Here is a 24,589-nt window from a genome sequence, read left to right as displayed (position 1 = left end):
CAACCCAATCTAGTCCCACCTGCCAGCACGCGGCCCATATCCCTCCAAACCTTTCCTGTTCATATACCCATCCAAATGCCTCTTAAATATTGCAAATGTACCAGCCTCCACCACATCCTCTGGCAGATCATTCCATACACGTACCACCCCCTGCGTGAAAAAGTTGCCCCTTAGGTCTCTTTTTTTATATCTTTCCCCTCTCACCCTAAACCTATGACTTGTAGTTCTGGACTCCCCAACCCCAGGGAAAAGACTTTGTCTATTTATCCTATTCATGCCCCTCATGATTTTGTAAACCTCTATAAGGTCACCCCTCAGCCTCTGACGCTCCAGGGAAAACTGCCCAGCCTGTTCAGCCTCTCCCTGTAGCTCAGATTCTCCAACCCCGGCAACATCCTTGTAAATCTTTTCTGAACCCTTTCAAATTTCACAACAGCTTTCCGATAGGAAGGAGACCAGAACTGCACGCAATATTCCAACAGTGGCCTAACCAATATCCTGAACAGCCGCAACATGACCTCCCAACTCTTGTACTCAATACTCTGACCAATAAAGGAAAGCATACCAAATGCCTTCTTCACTATCCTATCTACCTGTGACTCCACTTTCAAGGAGCTATGAACCTGCACTCCAAGGTCTCTTTGTTCAGCAACACTCCCTAGGACCTTACCATTCAGTGTATAAGTCATGCTAAGATTTGCTTTCCCAAAATGCAGCACCTCGAATTTATCTGAATTAAACTCCATCTGCCACTTCTCAGCCCATTGGCCCATCGGGTCCAGATCCTGTTGTAATCTGAGGTAACCCTCTTCGCTGCCTACTACACCTCCAATTTTGGTGTCACCTGCAAACTTACTAACTGTACCTCTTATGCTTGCATCCAAATCATTTATGTAAATGACAAAACATAGAGGGCCCAGCACCGATCCTTGTGGCACTCCACTGGTCATAGGCCTCCAGTCTGAATAATGACCCTCCACCACCACCCTCTGTCTTCTACCTTTTGAGCCAGTTCTGTATCCAAATGGCTAGTTTTCCCTGTATTCCATGAGATCAGACTCCCTAACCAGTCTCCCATGGGGAACCTTGTTGAATGCCTTACTGAAGTCCATATAGATCACATCTACTGCTGTTCCCTCATCAATCTTTTTTGTTACTACTTCAAAAAACACAATCAAGTTTGTGAGACATGATTTCCCACGCACAAAGCCATGTTAATTATCCTGAATCAGTCCTTGCCTTTCCAAATACATGTACATCCTGTCTCTCAGGATTCCCTCCAACAACTTGCCCACAGCTGAGGTCAGGCTCACCGGTCTATAGTTCCCTGGCTTGTCTTTACCGCCCTTCTTAAACAGTGGCGCCACGTTTTCCAACCTCCAGTCTTCCGGCACCTCACCTGTGACTATCGATGATACAAATATCTCAGTAAGAGGCCCAGCAATCACTTCTCTAGCTTCCTACAGAGTTCTCAGGTACACCTGATCAGGTCATGGGGATTTATCCACTTTTAACCGTTTCAAAACATCCAGCACTTCCTCCTCTGTACTCTTGACATTTTGCAAGATGCCACCATCTATTTCCCTCCAGTCTATATCTTCCATATCCTTTTCCATAATAAATACTGATGCAAAATATTCATTTAGTATCACCCCCATTTTCTGAGGCTCCACACAAAGGCCACCTTGCTGATCTTTGAGGGTCCCTATTCTCTCCCTAGTTACCCTTTTTGTCCTTAATATATTTTGTAAAAACCCTTTGGATTCTCCTTAATTCTATTTGCCAAAGCTATCTCATGTCCCCTTTTTGCCCTCCTGATTTCCCTCTTAAGTATACTCCTACTTTCTTTATACTCTTCTAAGGATTCACTTGATCTATCCTGTCTATACCTGACATATGCTTCCTTTTTCTTAACCAAACCCTCTATTTCTCTCGCCATTCAGCATTCCCTATACCTACCAGCCTTCCCTTTCACCCTGACAGGAATATACTTTCTCTGGATTCTTGTTATCTCATTTCTGAAGGTTTCCCATTTTCCAGCCATCCCTTTACCTGTGAACATCTGCCTCCAATCAGCTTTCGAAAGTTCTTGCCTAATACTGTCAAAATTGGCCTTTCTCCAATTTAGATCTTCAACTTTCAGATCTGGTCTATCCTTTTCCATCGTTATTTTAAATCTAATAGAATTATGGTCGCTGGCCCCAAAGTACCCCCCCACCGACACCTCCGTCACCTGCCCTGCCTTATTTCCCAAGAGTAGGTCAAGTTTTGCACTTTCTCTAGTAGGTACATCCACATACTGAATCAAAATTGTCTTGTACACACTTAAGAAATTCCTTTCCATCTAAACCTTTAACACTATGGCAGTCCCAGTCTATGTTTGGAAAGTTAAAATCCCCTACCATAACTACCCTATTATTCTTACAGATAGCTGAGATCTCCTTACAAGTTTGTTTCTCAATTTCCCTCTGACTATTGGGGGGTCTATAATACCATCCTAATGAGGTGATCATCCCTTTCTTATTTCTCAATTCCACCCAAATAACTTCCCTGGATGTATTTCCAGGAATATCCTCCCTCAGCACAGCTGTAATGCTATCCCACATCAAAAGTGCCACTGCCTCTCCTCTCTTGCCTCCCTTTCTATCCTTCCTGTAGCATTTGTATCCTGGAACATTAAGCTGCCAGTCCTGCCCATCCCTGAGCCATGTTTCTGTAAATGCTATGATATCCCAGTCCCATGTTGCTTACCATGCCCTGAGTTAATCTGCCTTCCCTGCTAGACCCCTTGCATTGAAATAAATGCAGTTTAATTTATTAGTCCTACCTTGTCCCTGCCTGCCCTGACTGTTTGACTCATTTCTGTTCTCAGCTGTACCAGTCTCAGATCGATCTCTTTCCTCACTATCGCCCTGGGTCCCCCCCCTTACTAGTTTAAATCTTCCCAAGCAGTTCTAGCAAATTTCCCTGCCAGTATATTCGTCCCCTTCCAATTAGGTGCAATCTGTCCTTCTTGTACAGGTCACTTCTACCCCAAAAGAGATTCCAATGATCCAAAAATGTGAATCCTTCTCCCATACACCAGCTCCTCAGCCATGCATTCATCTGCTCTATCCTCCTATTCTTGCCCTCACTAGCTCGTAGCACTGGGAGTAATCCAGATATTACTACCCTTGAGGACCTCCTTTTTAAATTTCTGCCTAACTCTCTGTAATCTCCCTTCAGAATCTCAATCTTTTCCCTTCCAATGTTGTTGGTTCCAATATGGACAATGACCTCCTGATGGCCCCCCCCCCCCGTGAGAACATTCTGCACCCTCTCTGAGACATCCTTGATCCTGGCACCAGGAAAGCAACACACCATTCTGCTTTTTCTCTGCAGGCCACAGAAACGTCTGTCTGTACCTTTGACTACAGAATCCCCTAACACAATTGATCTCTTGGAACCTGACGTACCCCTCATTGCATTAGAGCCAGTCTCAATACCAGAAACTTGGCTGTTTGTGCTACGTTCCCCTGAGAATCCATCACCCCTTACATTTTCCAAAACAGTACACCTGTTTGAAATGGGTATATCCACAAAAGACTCCTGCACTAACTGCCTACCTCTCTTACCCTTCCTGGAGTTAACCCATCGATGTGACTGTATCTGAGACTCCTCCTCCCCCCCCCCCCCCCACCTTTCTCTTGGACAGATTTAAAACAACAATTAACTTATCTGATTTTGTGCTGTGAACTTCACCCAACAGTTCCTCCAAGATTAGTTGTGAATTTCACTGTTTGTTAATTTTCCCAGGTGCATTCTGATTGTCTAGCAATCCATGAATTCAAACAACAAGCCAGTAACTGTGCAGGCTCTCTCTCTCTCTCTCCTGCACTGTCCTCACCATGTGCTTCCTCTGTCTGCTCTTCCTTTTAAAACTGCTGGTGTTTTGGCTTTTTTTTCCAAAGTTCCAAAACAATGCAGCAGCATATGAAACAGTAACTGCTGCTCCTGGATTTCAAGGAAATCACCTCCAACACCTAAAATACCTCAAAAAGGAGCAGCTCTTACAGCCAGAAATTTTGGTAAGTGTAATGTGCTTAAGAGGCGCAGTAATGTTTGATTCCTAAAATCATTCTATCACTGAGATTGTCCTTGTAGCAAGTATGGATCTGCTGTCAACTCATTTATAGAATTATTGCAATGGTCTGTTGATAGCCACAGCATCATCGTATCACATTTACCATGATAATAGATGGTGAATTAGATGGGTGTTCATCGTTTCTTGTCTGGAAGTTCCAATGTTCAGGATATGGAAAAATACAGACTTAAAAGTCTGTATAAAAGGTTAGTTTGAAGTGGGTGGGTCATTTGATTCTGACTGAGGTGGCAGCTAGGAGGGACTGTTGTTGCACGCTTCAAGGTTCTACAAGATCTAAAACCAAGAACAGCATCAATTTTCTGGAAAATAGGCTTATTCAAGTCTTGATGTTATGCAAAGTCAGAAGTTCAAATGACATCAGGTTATATTCCAACAGGTGTATTTGAAATCACAAGCTTTCAGAGTATAGAATCTTCATTCGGTGAAGTGGACTATAACCTGGCATTGTGTGACTTCTGACTTTGTCCACCCCAGTCCAACACCAGCACCTCCATATCTTGATGTAATACAGTAGATGATGAGCTTTTGACCCAAGTTAATTGGGAATTAACTTCCTAAAGTTGTGACATCAACTCAAGCACTATTTCCTTTCTTCTTAATTTGTCCTTTAACATAAATCAAGAACATAAGAAATAGGGGTAGATGTATGCCAAATTACCTCTTGAGTCCACCCAATTAATCAAAAACATCATGACTGATATCTTAATTCAGCTCCATTTCATACCTATACACCATAAATCCCTCAAGATCAAAAAGTTGATAGATAACAGTCCTGAATATACTGGATGAATGAGACTCCACAGTCTGCTGGGGCAGCAAATTAAAAAAATTCACAACCCTATCAGCAAGACCTTTTTTTGGATGCCAGAGCTTCCCACTCTATTACCTAAACAGTCATCAGGGAAATGATCCTGTTGATCATAGCCTCTCTGCCATCCTTTAACGTCCCAAGGAGCTTTGATTAGATGCAGACAGGACTTTTTGTTTCTTACTAAGATTGAGTGGCACTGGTTGGGGCGGGTCACCTGATATTGAAAAGAGATCTTTGTGGGAGGTGTACCCTGACACTTTCCCACCTGATGCCCAAACACAGTGATTTGCCAGGTTTCTGCCTACTCTTGAATTTGTCCTACCAGTTTTTAAAAGGGAAGAAAATAACCCTTGTGTCCATTTAAGCAGCTCAGTTGGGACAATTGAACTTTGGTTACTCCACATAAAATGACACAGGTTGGGGTAGGCAGTTAGGCAGGTGCCAATCCCCCAACCCCAAACGCACAAGTGGACTGTATAATCCTGTTTTTTTTTGAGGGAAGAAATTCCTACTGATTGACTGTGCCAACTTGAAAAATTACTTTTCAGGTATAACTAAGTGTAACATAAGCAATGAAAGCACAGCAGTATTTGTTGATAATAGTGACAAGATAGCGGTGAGGGCAGTACGGCATGCGACACAAACTGCTAATTGTGGCTCATTGAAAAGTAAAGAAAACACCCAACTACTAGCAAATCTTGCCAAATGAGAAAATTATGCAAATAGAAACATGACCAATTGCCATAGCAACTAAAGGAATTCTAGAAAGTTGGTTGCGAGAATTGCTAGTTTTTGCAAGAATCATAGAAAGATAGTCTAGTGAGACATGTACATGACATCTGCACTAACTCAGTGAAACATGTAAGTGTGGTTTCATGAGATGAAACCGCTTTGAATTTCAAAAGCATTCCAATCACCCATCACTTGTTGGGCCTGTATGTATGTAATGAAGGTAAAACCTCCAGGGTAATTCATGAAAAGAAAGATCCCATATTTATATATTGCTCTGATTCCTGTTTTCTGGATAACCCAAAGGATTCCACAATTGATGGGCTTAATTTCTGCTCATATCTCTTATGGTCTTATAGTCAATTATTCAATCTGAAATGTAGTCGCTAATATTTTCCAGGAAGTTTGGGCAGCAATATGTGCCCAGCAAGATTCTACAAACAGCAATATGTAAAAAGACCAGTAAGTCTATTTTTTGGTAATGTTAGTTGTAGGACAAATGTTATTCAGGTGATAATAGTACCACTGTCTTTTTTAAACATTCACTTTATATTTCATCTGCAAGACAGAATATCTGACAGAACAGCACTCTCTCTCAATATCATACAATAATTTAAGCCAATATCTCAGAGCAGTGAACCTGCACAGTTCAGCCTCTATGGTGGAGGCTGGTACAATTGCAACATTTGAATAATTATCTTAATAGACAGGTGACGAATAGGCAATTTGGATGAGGTGCCTTGGAACTGCACAAACAGTAAATTCCCGAATATAGGAATAATGATAGAGGGAATATGATATAGAAAAGAAAATTCATGAGCAGGACATGATTGCTGAAGCAGTAACAGATCATCACTCTACAAAACAAAAGCTTAGAAATCACTGCTAATAGTGTTCATATCTGTAGACAATGCCTCCAGGTGAAAAGGAAGTTGATCTATACCTCTGGTAAAACTGTAATGGACATAATCTGAACATGTAATTTTAACTCCTAATCTATCTGGACATGCTACCTAGTCTGCATTGCTTCTGCTAGAATGTTTTATGGATTTCCAATACTGCTTCCCTGGTTCTTTAAACAGGCAGTAAGTTGAGTGCATTGTAATAGAAATGGCAACATATAAACCCATACACTCAAAGGCCTGCTTATATGTAGAACACTGAACTAGGTTACAGAATCAATTTGAGGGGTTTGGGTTGTCCATATATATATAATTTTGGATATTCAGGAACAGAACTAACTGAGATGCTTGTGTAATACCCCTAGAGTGAATCACAAACTGGTTTTAGTGAAAGGACATACATACAGATTAACTGCTAATCTGGTGTGAATTACTTTAAAATCAAGGGTAAATGCAGAGAGAATAGCAGTAATCTGGGAATGAATTACTGACTGGAATCTAGTAATGGGGTTTGTATGGTGTATGTATAAAATAAGAAGGATTACAAATTCTGGTCCAATTGACCTGAATGGAAAATAAATTCTGGCGTGGTACATAAAGGCTTACTGATTCACCATTTCCTGCTACCAGGCAAGACCCATTTCATCACATGAAGTCAATCTTTTGACATTCCAAGTGGAGATTTTTTTTCCACAATTTTCATGGAAATCCAGGCTTGGTGTCAGCAATTATTTTAACAAATTTTTAGGGATTGTCATCCTTCTGCTTTAGCTGTAGTGTAGGACTAAAAGAAACCTAGTTTGAAACTTTGAAAGTATAATTTCATTATTGGCTGTCTTGAGGATGTTGCTGATCCCAGATTCTCCCATGAAGGGTAATGCTCATCTGCGTTGGTAAAACAAAACAATTCTGACTGTTGAAAGCCAATGCATGGAAAAGACAAATTCCAAAATGTGGGCTGTGTTGTCAGCTTTTTGAAATTGTTTCTAGTTCTCCAGAGGGAAAATGTTTTCTTAGAATGAGAAAAGGCTGCCACACAAGTCTGTATGACATTGAAGGGTTTGGTTTATGTCTGGGGGTGAGGCAAACAGCCTGTCATCCATCAGTATCCCTGTCTGTGGAGAAACTCTTGGCCTCCATTTGGTCACTTTGTGACCACCTTGTTTTAATATTTTAAAAAGAAAGCTGAGAACTTCCTTTGATTTGAAATTAGTTAGACTTATTTGCAAAGTAGATCACTAAATTTTGCAAGCCACACTTTTGATCATGTTGAACAAGGCTCATTTCCAACTAAGTAGCTTGCTGACCCAGAAATTTGGGATTGGGTACAAACATTTGGTAGTGGTTGCACAGATGTTACTGACCTCTTAATCCACAATGATGGTCTCCTGCCAATAGACAGAGGTAGTATGTCAACATTATAAACTAGTGAATGAGATATGATGTGCTCCAATACCAGGCTATTTTGTGGTTGTACCTCTTTAAAGTTGACAGTTATTTACTTTGTCGAGAGTGTTTGGTGCTGGAAAAGCATAGCAGGTTAGGCAGCATCTGAGGAGCAGGAAAATCGATGTTTTGGGCAGGAGTCCTTCATGATGTAAAGATCACTGTCTTTTACAGGGAAAATTAGAAAACGAATGGACTACTGAATTGGGTAGCTCAAATTGACAAGGCAAGATATTTCTCAGACTCCCTGGGGGGGAAAAGAAGCACCCAAAATGCAGGGTGCAGAACGTAGTTGACCTCGCTGACCACATAATCAAATTGTAGGCAGCCATGGAGACATGGACCAATGGGGGTGTGGTTGGAAGGCCCACCTTAATCCTCTGGGACTTTTTTCCTAGTTGGTTTTGAATTTATCAGAGCTCTATTTGTTACCCATTCATTCCGTCTCCACCACCCCACAAACTGGATGGCCTCTCATTACCCATGAAGCTGATTTAATGCCAATTCATGCCCCACCCATCCCAACAGCTTCTCATACTCTTTATGCCTCATCCATAACTTCTTATTAAGTATCCACTATGGTAGACCGTAGGAGTCATGTAAAGTTGGAAAATTAAACTGCTGAGAGCTCTTTTGCTAGAGATGTGATAGTGAAAGAACTTTCATTCATAAAATCCATTTAATGCTTTTAAATCTCCTCAATCATTTAGCTAGTGACATTGTCATTCCATGAATTAGTTTAAAACATTATAAATCTGTCAAAAATCAAATCAATTTCTCTTCATATGTCATTATCAAAGACAGCTAACGCTTATAACATCTTTAAAGTCTCAACCAAATTGTGAACTTGGAACCCTCAGTGAAATAACTGTGTAGCTTTTGAAACACAAAAAGCATTCATAATGACATAACATTCACTTTTAGGGAAAGGTCAACAAAGACCTACATTGAAACCGTGCTACTTTTTATTCTAATCTACTACCCATAAAAACATTCCAAAAAAGGTTTTTTGTCTTTAACTCTCATTCATTAATGGCCTACTTTAAATTTAAAGTTCAGATCATTTTAAAACCTTCATGTCATGACAGTTGTACAAACTTTACCTACTCTTTGAAGGCATTCTATCCACTCCATCAATTCATAGCTTCCATACTGCAGGGTAAGGCTCTTGGACCTGACAACATAGGAAATGTTTGAACCCAAAATTGAGTTCAAATGGTTCTGCTGACACACTCTATCACTTCTTCTCTACTGGAAAATATTGAACCTGAAATGGGAGGCGATGTCTACATTTGGGTCCGACCTGCTAACTTTAAAGGTCCATGGAGCCTTTCCAATTTCATGAAACTCTGGCTCTTTAACTCAAATAGCCAGGGCGGAAAGAATTCATATTGAAAATATCCATGGTTAAACATAGACTTTTTCACATTTTGAATTCATAAACTGTGTAAAGTTTTCTAATGGAGTGAGTGTTTCTGGGGGTTGGACATAATGTGGAATCAATACATTGTTTCAAAGAACAATTGCTTGGTACTTTTTTGTTTCAAAGAATTCTTGCTGTTATATCACATTCTTTTTAAATTAGGAGAATAGTGAGATTTGATGCATGGTGTAAATTAGAATGCAATCCTTTCCATTGGTGTGAGCATGTAACTATCATGTGGCAGATTTACATAGGATATTTCCCTTGCAAAGGTGACCAAAATAAGTAATGATGGAAAAGATTGACAACAGTGTGTGTTCAGGTAAGAAATGTTATATAAACAATATATGAATTAAAAGCTGGGACTTTGTTACATGCCCAGAGAGAATTTATCCTTCACCTTCCAACCTTTCCTTTGCATGAAGACTAAAGTTGGTTTGGCTTCTTATATGAAATACCACAAGAGATAGTCACGTGGAGGAGCTGGTGTTGGACTACGGTGGACAAAGTTACAAATCACACAACACCAAGTTATAGTCCAACAGGTTTATTTGGAAGCACAAGCTTTAAAAGCGCTGCTTCTTCATCAGATAGCAGGTGGGACAGGGTCATAGGACACAGAATTTATTGGAAAAGATCAGTGTTGCACAATGCATTGAACAAACCTCAATTGCTGTTAAGTCTTTAATCACTTAAAATGGGGTTGCAGGTTTTGATTTAATATGTAAATCCCAGAACCTCTTTCAAGTCATAGTCCTGAGATCATGTAAGATTTTATATTTTAACAAAAGGTAACATCTCAGCTCAGACAATGCATTAAAGGTGTGAGGTTAGAGTCTGTCTGTATGCCAACCTTGAGTCAGAGAACCAGTCTGACAAGGTTGGGATACAGACAGACTCTAATCTCAAACCTTTAATGCATTGTTTGAGCAGAGATGTGACTTTTAATAAATCTTAAATTAACTCAGGACTGTGACTTGAAAGAAGTTCTGGGATTTACACATTAATGAATTAAAACCTAAGTGGTTAAAGACTTAACAGCAATCTAGGTTTTTTTCAAAATATCACATCAGTTGTATGACACTGATCTTTTCTTATAAATTCTGTGTCCTATGATCCCTCCCCACTAACAGTCAAATTTCGGATTGATCCAGCCTGTGACATTATTGTAACACTCAATGCCATTTCCCTCAACATTTTCCTTTAATGATGAAAACCAGAAGTTTGATAATGCCTAGAGACAACAGCCTAGGTGATTTTCTCTCTCCAGAACAATATTAACATGTACTGCCATTTTACCAACTTCTATTATTGTTTGCTGATACTTGTAAGAATTGATACTTAAATATTCCCAACACTTAACTTTGGTTTAAATTGTCCCAGAAGGATTGGAAAAATGCAGTTAGAATGCAGTGAGTAACAATACTATGACAAATAGTTTTACTAAAGGTGCTAATCACAATTCAATTACTTGTTGCTGCCTCATGAAAGTCCTTTTTACTGGAAAACCATGCTAGAAAGGGGCATACAGATTTTAGTGTTAGTTTTAATAGACTGTCCTCACAATCAATGTTTCACTATTGAGTGACACAGGCCTATATAGCTCAATATGTGTAGCAATACCTGTTCTTCAAACATTTCTAAGTCTAACAGCATTTCTTTGAATTTTTATTTTCCCTCTAAATTATATTTAACAAAAACACATTGAAACAGAAAATTGGTCTTGAACTTAGTGATAATGTCTGATCATTTAGAGCCAGACCCAAGATTTCATTAATCTCAAAAGTGAAGATGTTGTCGTTCTTGCAGGAAACCAAGCCTTGGCCACAGACCCAAGTGTCAACGTGAATGATGAGAAGTTTATGAATGGTAAGCAGGAAGGAGAAAAAGCCAATCCCTCACTGTCTGCAGACTCAGCATCTGATGGTAGTTCAGGCTTGGGATCACACAGTTCCACAGTGGAATTATTTGACAAAGAAGAAAAAGGTCAGTCACACATTGATAACTGTGTAGCAGCATGTTCAAGATGTGCTGCTGTACATGATAATGTGGTTAAGTGTGATGTAAAAGATCAAGAATCTCAAAGCAATGAAGCCAACTTCAAAAATGACAGTGAGGTGTTGGTTATAAATTCTGAAATAATTGAAAGCCTAGCATCTGACACTACTGATGTCAAGGGTAGTGTTCCTGCTGATAACATGAATGGTAATTCACAAGAATTGGATCACAACAGCACAGAAAATGAAAGTGAAGAAAATAATGACGACAAATCCCATGAAGGTGAAGAAACCGAACCAAGAAAGCCAGCACAAAGTGGGGCCACTGAACGTGCTGCAGATTCTGAAGAACAAAATGAACTAAATGGCAATGGAAGTGAGCATTGGCCTGAGGAGGATGATTCCAATGATGACTTGTATCACAAGGAATATTTTTCAAAGGAAACAGAGGATAAGACAAAAAGCCAAGAAATGGACAAGTCAAAGGTGCTGGAAGAGGAAGAATTGGATAGTCAGGAAGCAGCTGATTCCGAGCAAGAAGCTAATATAAGGAATGGTGAATCTGAGGGACAACAGCAAAATGATGAGGGAATTGACAATAAATCGGAGATTGGAACAGTTGAGGAAAAAGTAATAGAATCTGAAGCTTCTGATAGTCAGGACATTTTAGAGATTGCAAAAAGTGACAATGGCAAAGAATCTGAGGAAGGTGGTGATAAGAACGTAGCATTTACAAATGAAGTGCAAGTATTGGATCAAAAGATAGAAGAAATCAGAGTTTCTGAGGAGGAGATTATTAAGCCAGGCTTCATTATTGATGAAGCAGCTTCCTTTCTAGGATCTGAGACCACAGGAAAGGAGAAAGCTGCAAATTTTGAAGGAAGAATGCCTGACAGCACTGGTGATAACATAGGGCTACCTCCTGAAGCAAAGGAGCAGAAGAAAGATGGTGAGTCATTGAAGACTCATCACTTAACATAGCACCAACATGTTTAGCCATGGAATTTCATTATATTCTTTGGGCTTCCCACATCAACTTCTTCTAACATTTCAGCCATATGAGTGAGGCTGACCAATGGAATGGAGTTATATTTGGATTTTCTGCTTGTGATGCCACTAACTTCACCATTAACACCTAGAGTAATTCATTAATATCACATTTTTTCACATTATGCATGGTTTCATTGTGGTTTGATCTTCTTTATCTCTAATATTTGTGCACAGAAATTTGCTTCAGAAGATTACTGTCTCTGCCATCAATGTGATGCCTTATTTCAAGATAATACTTAAAACAATTACTACAATGCAGAATTAAACACTAGATCAGTGAAATTAGAACTGTGCTCATACAACAAACAGTTTGCTTACTCAATGTGTTAATTAAAATGAGAGAAACTACACTTGTGCAACCAGTGTCTTGTCAGTCAAAACCCTACAATTTACATGAGGTAAAACTCTCTCTCCATAGTTCCAAGACATTGCAGGATACGTACAACACAGGTTAGATACAGCATAAAGCTCCTTCCACATCAAACACACCCAGGGAAGGAAACATTGGTTAGATGCAGAATAAAACTCCTTCTACATTGCATGCTAGTAGATGCTAGCCTTTATACTACGCTCAAAAGAAGTTCCTTAATTGCATCCTCAAAAAAGCAATCTATTTTTATGTTATGCTAGAATAACATGTTGACTTTGCACATTGTCTGTGCTGCATGGAAGGAGTTATCAACATGAGCAACATTCATTTAAGACTCCTAGCAACTGCAGTGAAACTGAGGGAATGGATTCTCTATCAGACCCTATAGGCAGGAAGCACCTTTCCTGAACTGGATTCAAAACAGGGGTTCAAAAATTAAAGGAAAATATCCTAACTCCCTGCATCCCCCAGTCCTATATAACAGATTAGTTGAAGTTTTGTCCAATTTTCATTCACACTTAGTTGTAGATTTATTCTCTTATGTTGTCAGAGTTCCTATGTGTATGTTCAGTATTCTTAAGGCAACAGTGCAATCTGAGTATATACTTTAGTGCAATAAAATACTCTATCATTGTGCATTAGTTCATGTAAAGTACTAATAAGCTTAAATAGAAGAAATGCTGAAAGGATGTTCTTGATGGTGGGGAGGTGTCCAGAACCAGGGGTCATTGTCTGAGGTATGGGGTCAGCCATTTTAGGACTGAAATGGGGAGAAATTTCTTCCCTGTGAGCCTGTAGAATCACTGTCAAAGAAAGCAGTTGATGCCAAAACATCAAATGTTTTCAAGAAGAAACTAAATATAGTTCTTAGGACTAAAGGGTATGGAGGGAAAATGGGAACAGGTTCAAGAATGGGATGATCAGCCATGATCTTATTGAAAGGCAGGCACAGAGTTGAACGGCCTACTCCCCTGTTCCTATTTTCTTAGATAAAAAAGCTAGATTCAATCAAATCTTTTAAAAGACCATTATTACTATTCGTCAAGGTTTACACCACAGGGAACTGTTATAGTTGTAAACTAAGGAATACATTTCCACAGTCCCTGAGCTTTTCTTTCTAACCATAGTGTTGTTCACCATAGTCCTTTTTTAGGCATGGGTCTTTCAAATAAATGTATTTCTACTTTAATCCAATCTTCTGCTTATGCTGCTGGGTTAAATCTGTCATCCTTCATCTGCTTTTGTGCACGGAAAGGAAAGCAAACAGCATCAATATTCAGATGTATAAAGGTAACAATAGATAAGTAACTTTTTAAAAATTGAGCAGTGATCTGATTGCTGCTTTTGGGTTTGGAACTAAGAGACCATTGTCCAGAACAGTAGAACCAAAGAATGTGGGCTATGCTTGAAAGGGAGATAGAGCAAAACAAATTTGTGAAATATTTAATTGGATGAGCAATTAATCTAAAGTACAGGTTCCAAGGTGGATGGTGAAAATCAACAATATTAATTAATTTAAAGACCACTTATACAGGTTTAATTTAGAAAATAAGATTTTGGATTACAATTGCAACTCTTGTAATACGTGTAAGCTGCTTGGGAAGAGCAGATGACTTTGGAGCTATGGACATAAAGGTTACAAATGTGAATGATTTAAACTAAAGGGACAGTGAATCATCCCCATGAAGGGTATTGATAAGGTGAATAGCAAGGGTCTTTTCCCTACGGTCAGAGTTCAAAACTGACGTGCTATTTTTAAGGTTAGAAGAGTTAGTTTTAAAAAGGACATGAGGGACAATTTTTTTACAATGTAGTTCATGTGTGGAATGAACTACAGAAGATTAGACTAAATTCCCTACAGTGTGGAAACAGGCTCTTCAGCCCAACAAGTCCACACTAACCCTTCAAAGAGTAACCCACCCAGACCCATTTCCCTATGACTAATGCACTAATACTCTGGGCGATTTAGCATGGCCAATTCACCTGATCTACACATCTTTGGACTGTGGGAGGAAACCAGGGCACCCAGAGGAAACCCACACAGACACTTGGAGAATGTGCAAACCCCACACAAGCAGTCACCCGAGGATGAAATCGAACCCGGGTCCCTGGTGCTGTGAGGCAGTAGTGCTAACCACTGAGCCACCATGTCGTCCCAAAGTGGAAGTGGTGGATGCAAGTACCATTACAACATTTAAAATATTTGGATAAGTTCATGAATAGAAAAGGTTTGAGGGGATATGTGCCAAACTCAAGCAAGTGGGACTAGTTTAGTTTAGGAACATGATCGGCGTGGACTAGTTGGACCAAAGGCTCTGTTTCCATGCTCTATGGCTCTCTCCTGGTCTCCCAATAGCAGCCTTCAAACTCAGCTAACTTTTCTCTTTTTATAACACCAACAGATTGCAGGGACTGGTTCTGTGCAATGAACTTGTCTTCACATCACACACTGACACACTTGGGACATTTTAAAACAAATGCCAAATTCAACCAACCAATCTTAGTTTTATTCATTGTCTATGATGGTTTAGCTAATGTGACTCTTAGTTCCCCGTATGTGGTGCTTCATCATTTCATCAGGATCCCTAACATAACTAAGTGGACTAAAGTGCAGTTACTACGTTGTATTGGTAAGTACAGCAACAAATTTTTATGTAATAAAGTCAGACGAAAAGCAAATGTTAGTTAGACAATAGGTGCAGGAGTAGGCCATTCTGCCCCTTGAGCCAGCACCACCATTCATTATGATCATGATTGATCACCTTCAATCCGTATCCTGTTCCTGCCTTATCCCCATAACCCTTGATTCCACTATCCTTAAGAGCTCTATCCAACTCTTTCTTGAAAGTATCCAGAGACTTGGCCTCCACAGCCTTCTGGGGCAGAGCATTCCACACACTCACCACCCTCTGGGTGAAGAAGTTTCTCCTCAACTCTGTTCTAAATGGCCTACCCTTTTATTTTTAAACTGTGTCCTCTGGTTCGGGACTCCCCCCATCAGTGGAAACTTGCTTCCTGCCTCTAGAGTGTCCAATCCTTTAGTAATCTTGTGTCTCAATCAGATCCCCTCTCAGCCTTCTAAACTCAAGGGTATACAAGCCCAGCCATTCCAATCTTTCAACGTAAGATAGTCCCGCCATTCCAGGAATTGACCTCATGAACCTTCGCTGCACTCCCTCAATAGCCAGAATGTCTTTCCTCAAATTTAGAGACCAAACCTGCAGACAGTATGCCAGGTGTGGTCTCACCAGGGCCCTGTACAGCTGCAGAAGAACCTCTTTGCTTCTATTCTCAATTCCTCTTGTTATGAATGCCAGCATGCTATTAGCCGCCTTCACTACCTGCTGTACCTGCATCCTTACCTTCATTGACTGATGTACAAGAACACCTAGATCTTTGTACTGCCCCTTTACCTAACTTGACTCCATTTAGGTAGTAATCTGCCTTCCTGTTCTTGCCACCAAAGTGGATAACCATACATTTATCCACATTAAACTGCATCTGACCACTCACCTAGCCTGTCCAGGTCACCCTGTAATCTCCTAACATCCTCCTCACATTTCACCCTGCCACCCAGCTTTGTATCATCAGCAAATTTGCTCATATTACATTTAATACCATCATCTATATCATTAATGTATATTGTAAAAAGCTGCGATCACAGCACTGATCCTTGCGGTACCCCACTGGTCACTGCCTGCCATTCCAAAAGGGAGCCATTTATCACTACTCTTTTTTGTTTCCTGTCAGCCAACCAATTTTAAATCCAAGACAGTGTTTTGCCCCCAATACCATGTGCCCTAATTTTGCTCACTAACCTCCTATGTGGGTCTTTATCAAAGGCTTTCTGAAAGTCCAGGTACACTATATCCACTGGATCTCCCTTGTCCATCTTCAGAGTTACATCCTCAACAAATTCCAGAAGATTAGTCAAGCATGATTTCCCCTTCATAAATCCATGCTGACTCTGAGCTATCCTGTTACTGCTATCCAGATGTGTCATAATTTCATCCTTTATAATTGACTCCAATTGAGGGAGGCATGTAGGCCAAGACGCCAGAAAACCAAATGCTTTTTGTCGAGTGTAGAGCATTTGACATTATGTTCCCTTGAAGAGGCAAACCACACCTTTTTTAATATATCTTCCAAGAAACCGTACCTCTCACAAAGAAACACTGCCTCAGCCTAGGTTATGGGCGTAAACCATCATTGAGTTTGAACCTACAGTTCTGCCTTACAGCCAGAAATGTGATTAAACTGACATTCTTGTAGGGTAAAATCAACTTTATTATTATTTTCTCATCACCTCAGTTGGAACAAGTGTACTTGATGAGGTAAGGATAGCATTGGGTGGAGAACTGATACCTACCTTGGAACAGCATCCTATTTACAGTCTTTTGTATAAGCTCATATGGAGAGAATGACTACTTTTGAGCAGAGTGAACCTTTACCAGGCAGCCACAATTGTCAGTGAAAAACCTTACGTTAGTGCAACAGTCCAGAAAATTGGTGAAATATGTGAAAATGTCCTTTTACCAGCACAGTGGTGAAGTGCCTCCCCAGTACTGTAAATTATGTCATTACTATTCACATTTAACGCAAGAATTTGTCTTAAATCAAAGAGAAAAGGCTTTTGCTGAGTCACGTTCACAATAACACTGTTCAAAGAGAGAATCGAATGTGAGTGGTGATGTAAAGAGGCCTCGAGCCATTTTAAACAAGTTGAGTGGTCAAACATTGTGGTAGATATAGAATGATGTGGATAAGTTTTGAAGCTGTCCACTTTAGTCAGAAAGTAGAATGGCAGAGTATTATTTTAATGGTAAAGTGTTGATGTACAAAAGGGACCTGAATGTCCTTGTACACCAGTCATTGGAAACGAGCATGCAGGTGCAACAAAGTTAGGAAGGAAAGTGATATGTAGGCTTTCATTGCTAGAGAATTTTGAGTGCAGAAGCAACAAAGTCTTATTGCAGCTTTTTTTTATTCTCTTACAATATATGGATGTCTATGGTGGCCCAGCATTTATTGTCTGTCCCTAGTTGCCCTTGAGAAGGTGATGGTGAGCTACCTCTTGAACCACAACAGTCCATGTGTTGTAGGTAGACTCCTACTGCCATTAGGGAGTGAATTCCAGGATTCTGACCCCTCAATAGTGAAAGAATGGCAACATATTTCCAAGTCAGGATGGAGAGTGGCTTGGAGGGGAACTTTGGGTATGGTGTTCCTATGTAGGAATCCTGAGGGACAGGATTTTACACGTATTTGGAAAGGCAAGGACTGATTTTGGTTAGTCAATATAGCTCTGTGTGTGGGAAATCATGTCTCACTTAACAGTTTTTTTTGAAGAAGTAATGAAGAGAATTAAGGGCAGAGTGGTGGATGTGATCAATATGGACTTCAGTAAGGTGTTTGACAAGTTCCTAATGGTAAACTGGTTAGCATGGTTAGATCATGTGGAATACAGGGAGAACTAGCCATTTGGATATACAAATGGCCCGAAGGTAGAAGACAGAGGGTGATGGTGGAGGGTTGTTTTTCAGACTTGAGGCCTATGACTAGCCACAAGAATCAATGCTGGGTGCACTGCTTTTTGTAATTTATATAAATAATTTTGGATGTGAACATATAAAGTATGGTTAGTACATTTTTCAGATGACACCAAAATAAGAGGTGGAGTGACCAATGAAGAAGAATACAACAGGTTCTTGATCAGATGAGCCAATGGGCCAAGAAGTGGCTGATGGAGTTTAATTTAGATAAATGTGAGGTGCTGCACTTTGGAAAGGCAAATCAGGGCAGAACTTATACACTTTAATGGTAAGGTCCTATGGAGTATTTCTGAACGAAGATCTTAGAGTGCATATTCATAGCTCCTTGAAAGTGGAGTCACAGGTAGATTAGAATAGTGAAAAAGGTGTTTGGTATGCTTTCCTTCATTGGTCAATGCATTGAGTGTAGGAGTTGGACGTCATATTGCTGCCATACAGGACATTGGTGAGGCCTCTTTAGGAATACTCTGTGCAATTCTGGCCTCCCTGCTATAGGAAGGTGGTTGCGAAATTTGAAAGGGTTCAGAAAACATTTACATGATGTTGCCAGTGTTGGAGAGTTTGAACGAAAGGGAAATACTGAATAGATTTGGGGTATTTTACCTGGAGGCTGGAGATTGATAAAATCATGATTGGCATCGGATAAATAGACAAGATCTCATACCCAGGATGGGGGAGTCCAAAAATAGAGGGCGTAGGGTTAAGGTGAGAGGGGGGGAAAAATTTAAATTGGGCAACACAGAAGTTAGTGCATGTATGGAATGAGCTGCTAGAGTAAGTGATAGAGGCTAGTACAATTGCAGCATTTAAAAGGCATCTGGTGAGTATATGAATAGGAAGGGTTTAGAGGGATATGGGCCAAGTGCTGGCAAATGGGACTAGATTTATTTAGTATATCTGGTTGGCAGGGACGAATGGTCTGTTTCAGTGCTGTACATCTTTATGACTGACATGTCCTTTGAGATTTAATTAGTTGTGGGTTTGGAAGGTGCTGTCTAAGGATCTTTTGGCAAAGTTCTGCAGTGTATGATGTGGATGGTACATTATCGCTGATAATAAGTGTTGGTGGTGGAAGTGACTGTTTTGTCCTGGATAGTATCAAGCTTCTTAAGTGTTGTTGAAGCTACACTCATCCAGGCAAGTGGTGAGCCACACATTCCTGATTTGTGCCTTGTAGATGGTGGAGGTCTTTAGGGAGTCAGGAGGTAAGTTACGCACTGCAGGATTCTTAGCTTCTGATCTTCTCTTCTAACCACTACATTTATATGGGGAGCCTAGTCCATTTTTCTGGTAAATGGTAACCCTTCCCCCTCCCCCAGAATGTAGATAGTGAGGGATTCAGTGATGGGAAAGCCATTGAATGTCAAAGGGTTGGTGGTTAGATTTCTCTTTTACTGGAGATAGCAAGTGCCTGGCACAATTGTTATTTGCCACTTTTCAGCCCATGTCTGGATATTGTCCTGCTCTTGTTGCTTTTGGACATGGACTGATTTCAGTATCTGAGGAGTTAGGAATGGCGATAAACATTGTGCAATAGTTCCCACTACTGACCTTATGACGGAGAGAAGGTCAATGATGAAGCAGCAGAAGACGTTTGGGTCTAGGATGCTAACCTGAGCAACTGTAGAGGGCCATCATGACAGCATGCTTGGTGTACTGTTTCAGTTCTGGAACACCTTCCCTAAGAAAATTCACACTTGTCTCATCGGGGGTATAGCAAGGGTTCACCAGACTGATTCCTGGGCTAGCAGATTTGTCATATGAGGAGAGATTGGGTCACTTGAGCCTGTATTCATTTGAGTGTAAAAGAATGAGGGGATTGCACTGAAACATAACTTCCAATTGAGCCAGACAGACTGGATGCAGGGATGATGTTTCATTTAGCCAGAATTAGGGGGTCACTGTTTCAGGTAATGGCAAGACATTTTGGACTGAAATAAGAAATCTATTTACTCAGAAGGTAGTGAACCAGTAGAAATCTCTTCACAGAAGGCTGTGAAGGCTAAACCACTAAATATATTTAATAAAGAAATACAGATTTATAAAGGCTAGAGGTTTCAAGGGATAATGGGAAAGAGTAGGAGTATAGCATTAAGACAGAGGATCAGCTATGATCATGTTGAATGATGCAGCAGTCTTGATAGATCAAATGGTATACTCTTTCTCCTCCTTTCTATGTTCCTTTACATCATCTAGGCCATTGAGGACAGGCTATAACATTCACTATTGTTGATGAAGGAAAATTCCTAAGAGTCACCTCTGGAAATCAGCCATACTCCATATCCCCGCTACCATTCCAAACAGGACGGACATTAAAATTCTTAAAATGTAAGACAATTCAGGAACAAAATCAACATGCATTTATCCATACAAAGAGCAGTAGGTATCTGGAAACATCTCAAAGAATTGCGGTTGCTGAATGTCAATTAAAATTTCCAGCAAATTTTGGGTGTAAGTTTTTAAGGAATACTGATTTAAAGGCAGGTAAATGGAAGAGAAATAAAAATAATTCATTCTCTAACAGGATCAAGATGGTTGCACCTGCTCCTATGACAAATCCCAAGAGTCCTGGGAAAAAACAGAATATCACATTGATATTTTTGAAAACACTGAATCAGATTTGTTTTTATTTTAAACTTTTGGGCACTTGGAGTTGTCCTTGGTATGGAGCAGCCTGTCAACAACATGTGACCTGTATGAAACCAGACTATTGTTAGAAGTCAGTGTCTTCAGAAGAGAAGGAAGTTGTGGGGGGAAGAAAAGCACAATGTTGCATAAGCAATGCCAAGAATGTCATTTTACCATCACTGTGCAGAGAATGGAAGGAATTTGCATTTATATCCTTGCTTTCATATCCTTGGGTTGTCAAAGAACATCTCACTGAATTTTATTTTCATTACACTCAATGTTTTGCTACAGCAAAATGTAGAAGCCAATCTGCGTGGAGCAAAATTCAACAAATTACATTGAGTTGAATGACAATGTAATCTGGTTTGAAATAGTTGATGAAAGATTAAAGTAGCCAGGATCATGCGAAGAATTTTGCTGCTCTTTATTGAAAATAGTGCCTCGAGGATTGTTACATTTTTTTCGGCAGGGCAGACAAAAAAACCTTTAGACAGGATATCTCAGCTGAATATCAGCACCTATTACAGTGAAGTACTTGCTCAGTACTATACTAAGAGCATGAGCCTGGATTATGAGTTCAAACCTCAGGAATGGGACAAAAAAAGTGATAATGCTGTCATTAACATAAGGTTGTGAACGTTGTTCTAGCAAATCTTTGGAGTAGGGAATTCAGAGTATTAAAATGTAGATGTTGTTACAGATGATTTTCTTTCTTTTTGCCTGCAGATGAAGGTGATGAGGCTGAGCTGGAGGGGGAAGAGCAGCCGCAGCTCCTGCTACCTTTCAGAGATCGATCTCACATTGAGAAAACTCTACGGCTAGATGAGAAGGCGCCATCCGATGATTATAGTGGTAAATTAACTGCTGGGGAGGGGAAAGATTCTAGATCTGTAAAAGCAGTATAATATTTTCAGGTTATCTCTCAAATGCAAAAATGTGACAAACCTAAGCTAAATAAAGTTTGAAAAACCTTGACAACTCAAAGAAATAATTACAATGAAAGTGTAGTGGGACATGAAATTTTAGCTTAAATTGTAATTACAACTACCATTCCTTCATAAATTGGATGCTGCAAGCAGAAATATCAGTGCTTGTCACAGGAATTATTTTCTACTGGTGTCTTGGCTATAAACAATGCAGAAAAGTTTGGTTTTTTAAAAAACTTTTTAGTTGTTTCCTGTCCTGGTATTTTTGGCTCTACAAGTTTTTCAAATTTAAAAATGATGGCCATTTGCTTAATTTTCTTGAAATCTGCTCAAGATTAGTCATTTCAAAATTATTTGCTTTAAAATATTTTAAACAACTTCCAGAGCAACAGTAAATAGGTCCCCAGATTTTCTTGGTGTTTTAACATTACTACAATGGGAGTGGGTGAAGTCCTCATTATGGAGGAAAATCTCCCATATCTATTTCAGCTGAAGCCAGTGAAAAGTGTTCAATTATCACTTCCCGCCAATATTTTTTGAAGCTGGAAGTATGAACACTAGAAAACAGAAGTGGATCTGTAAACATAGGTTATGTCTTTACCAAAGAAGAAGCAAGGTATGGTCTTGGCATTGTTACTTACCACCAGAACTAAGATCTATTGAAAATATTCTGACCTAACGGTTTGACAATTGGACCCTGAAGATTTGGAAATGTTGTTGTTTTTATTATAAATTTTAATATATATGAGATATGGTCAGACTTTGTCAATTCTTCTTTCTAAATTCATTCTATTGAATATGTAATGGAACTTAACAGACTATGCAAGACTGTAAAGAGTCCACTTAGAGACTCTTAATTCAGTGTTTGTCTTTTAAATTTTGTACAGTGCTAGGATGTTGAACATGAGTACATTCCTAGCATAAATTAGGGTTAGATTTTCAAAAAGAGACACTTTTTATTTGGAACAGATGTTTGAAGCCTTAAAAACATTCATTCCCAGTGACTTTCATGGTTCAAGTGGGGCATTCAACCCACAAAGGATAGAGGATTCTGTGGTAGTGGCAAAAAAAGGCCTAGAGATAAGCTGAAGTCATCAATATGAAACGAGAATCATTGGTAAAAGTATGAGAATAGAGATGCCTATTATCCAATAATAGGAATTGGGAAACTATAACTGAATCACCGGAATGCCTGAGATATAGTCAACAAGCATTTTAGATGCAACCTTCAATTCAATCATGGAATGAATTTTCTTTCTTGGAATAACAAGATTTTTTAGTTATGCACAACATGGTAGGATCAGAATGAAAAGGTAGTGATACTAATCAGAAAGATGTTACAAGATGTTGAGAAACTAAGGCTTTCATCACAGACTCATTCAACTGCCTTATATTGGACAATGGATGCACATCTAAAGTGGAGTGGATTGGGTGAAGATCCTACTACATTTTTTTAATAATAAGGACTAAAGTAAAGCTAAGGAATTTGAGATTTCAACCTGCTTCACATTTGGGAATAATATGCTTAAATCACTGCAAAGAATTCTGATTCTGTATTAAATAGCTGGTATAAATCATTTTATCAGCACAGATATACTATAAAGTGAAATATCCTGACTGGTGAGCAGGCATCCCACGAAAATGGCTGGCTCAAATGAAACCAAATATGCAGCATGATATGGCTAGTCAATTGATGTACTGTAAAGGCGATCCCGACATTATTTGTATGGTGTTAACGAGCTAACTTTTCTAATAAAAATGTTAAGTAGATGGTATTGGCAACCAGAGATAGGAGTTTAAAGGATAAAGTTATATGCAGGGAAATGCATGACAGAAATGTTGGGGTTGTTTCAGGAGCACTTGCTGTGAGTGCTGTTATATATAGTTATTGATATAGTTTTTAATATATGTCCACAGGTTAACAATTCTATTTTAGGACACAGGAGTAAGGGATAACAAGTACCCTAAACTTCTAGAAGAGATGAGCGAAAATGAGATATGTAAAAATATAGACTGTAATGTTAGCCTATGTCCCATTAGCAACAGATTTTAGTTAAGTTGTAGCAACAGACTTGAAATAAGATTGAAGGAAAAATATTTTAATCTTGCATTTTCTAGATATGAAAACTAGATTGAGTTATCCTATAATATGCAGTAAAGAGAAAATGATAAAAGTGGATAAAATAAAGGAGATATGGACTGGCTACCTGGCTAACTTCCTAACTGACAACAGGAGGCAGGGGGATCTTCCAACAAGTAATTAATGGATCAATGCGCAAAATATGAACATTGCAGCTATGAACATTGCAGCAATGAACACAGCAGCAGAAAGCCCCTGTAATCACAGATGTATGAAAGAGATGACATGGTAAAAGATGAGGTGTTTGGTAGAATTCTAGCAGGCTAACAAAATTGTAAATTAATATGAGCCCTGGTATGGGCGGTCCATGCAAAGAACTCACTGCAAATAGTTGAGTGTCTCAGTCCATATTGATTTTATTTTTGGGAAAAACATTTTTTAAAAACTCCTTTGTGAATGAGTGATCATGTTGAGCTTGGAAGGGATTACATTTACCTCCACTTTTCCTGGGTAATTGAATACCTTGCATGC

At 39.4% G+C, this 24,589-nt stretch overlaps 1 protein-coding gene across 4 annotated transcripts in view; it reads left to right on the top strand.

Moving 5' to 3' along the window:
- srl (sarcalumenin) overlaps window positions 1-24,589 on the top strand; it is a 59,968-nt gene that overhangs the window by 7,463 nt on the left and 27,916 nt on the right. For 2 of the 4 annotated variants that reach the window (XM_072559714.1, XM_072559713.1), the window contains exons 1-2: window positions 11,448-12,401; window positions 21,779-21,904. In XM_072559714.1, the coding sequence (XP_072415815.1) occupies window positions 11,654-12,401; window positions 21,779-21,904 (874 nt within the window). In that variant the 5' untranslated portion in view covers window positions 11,448-11,653. The other 2 variants (XM_072559716.1, XM_072559715.1) reach the window with 2 other exon arrangements.

Source organism: Chiloscyllium punctatum, chromosome 40, assembly GCF_047496795.1.
Source record: "Chiloscyllium punctatum isolate Juve2018m chromosome 40, sChiPun1.3, whole genome shotgun sequence".
In the NCBI taxonomy this organism is placed as follows: Eukaryota; Metazoa; Chordata; class Chondrichthyes; order Orectolobiformes; family Hemiscylliidae; genus Chiloscyllium; species Chiloscyllium punctatum.
Note: the sequence above shows the minus strand (reverse complement) of the source record. Positions and strands in the feature narration are given on the sequence as shown.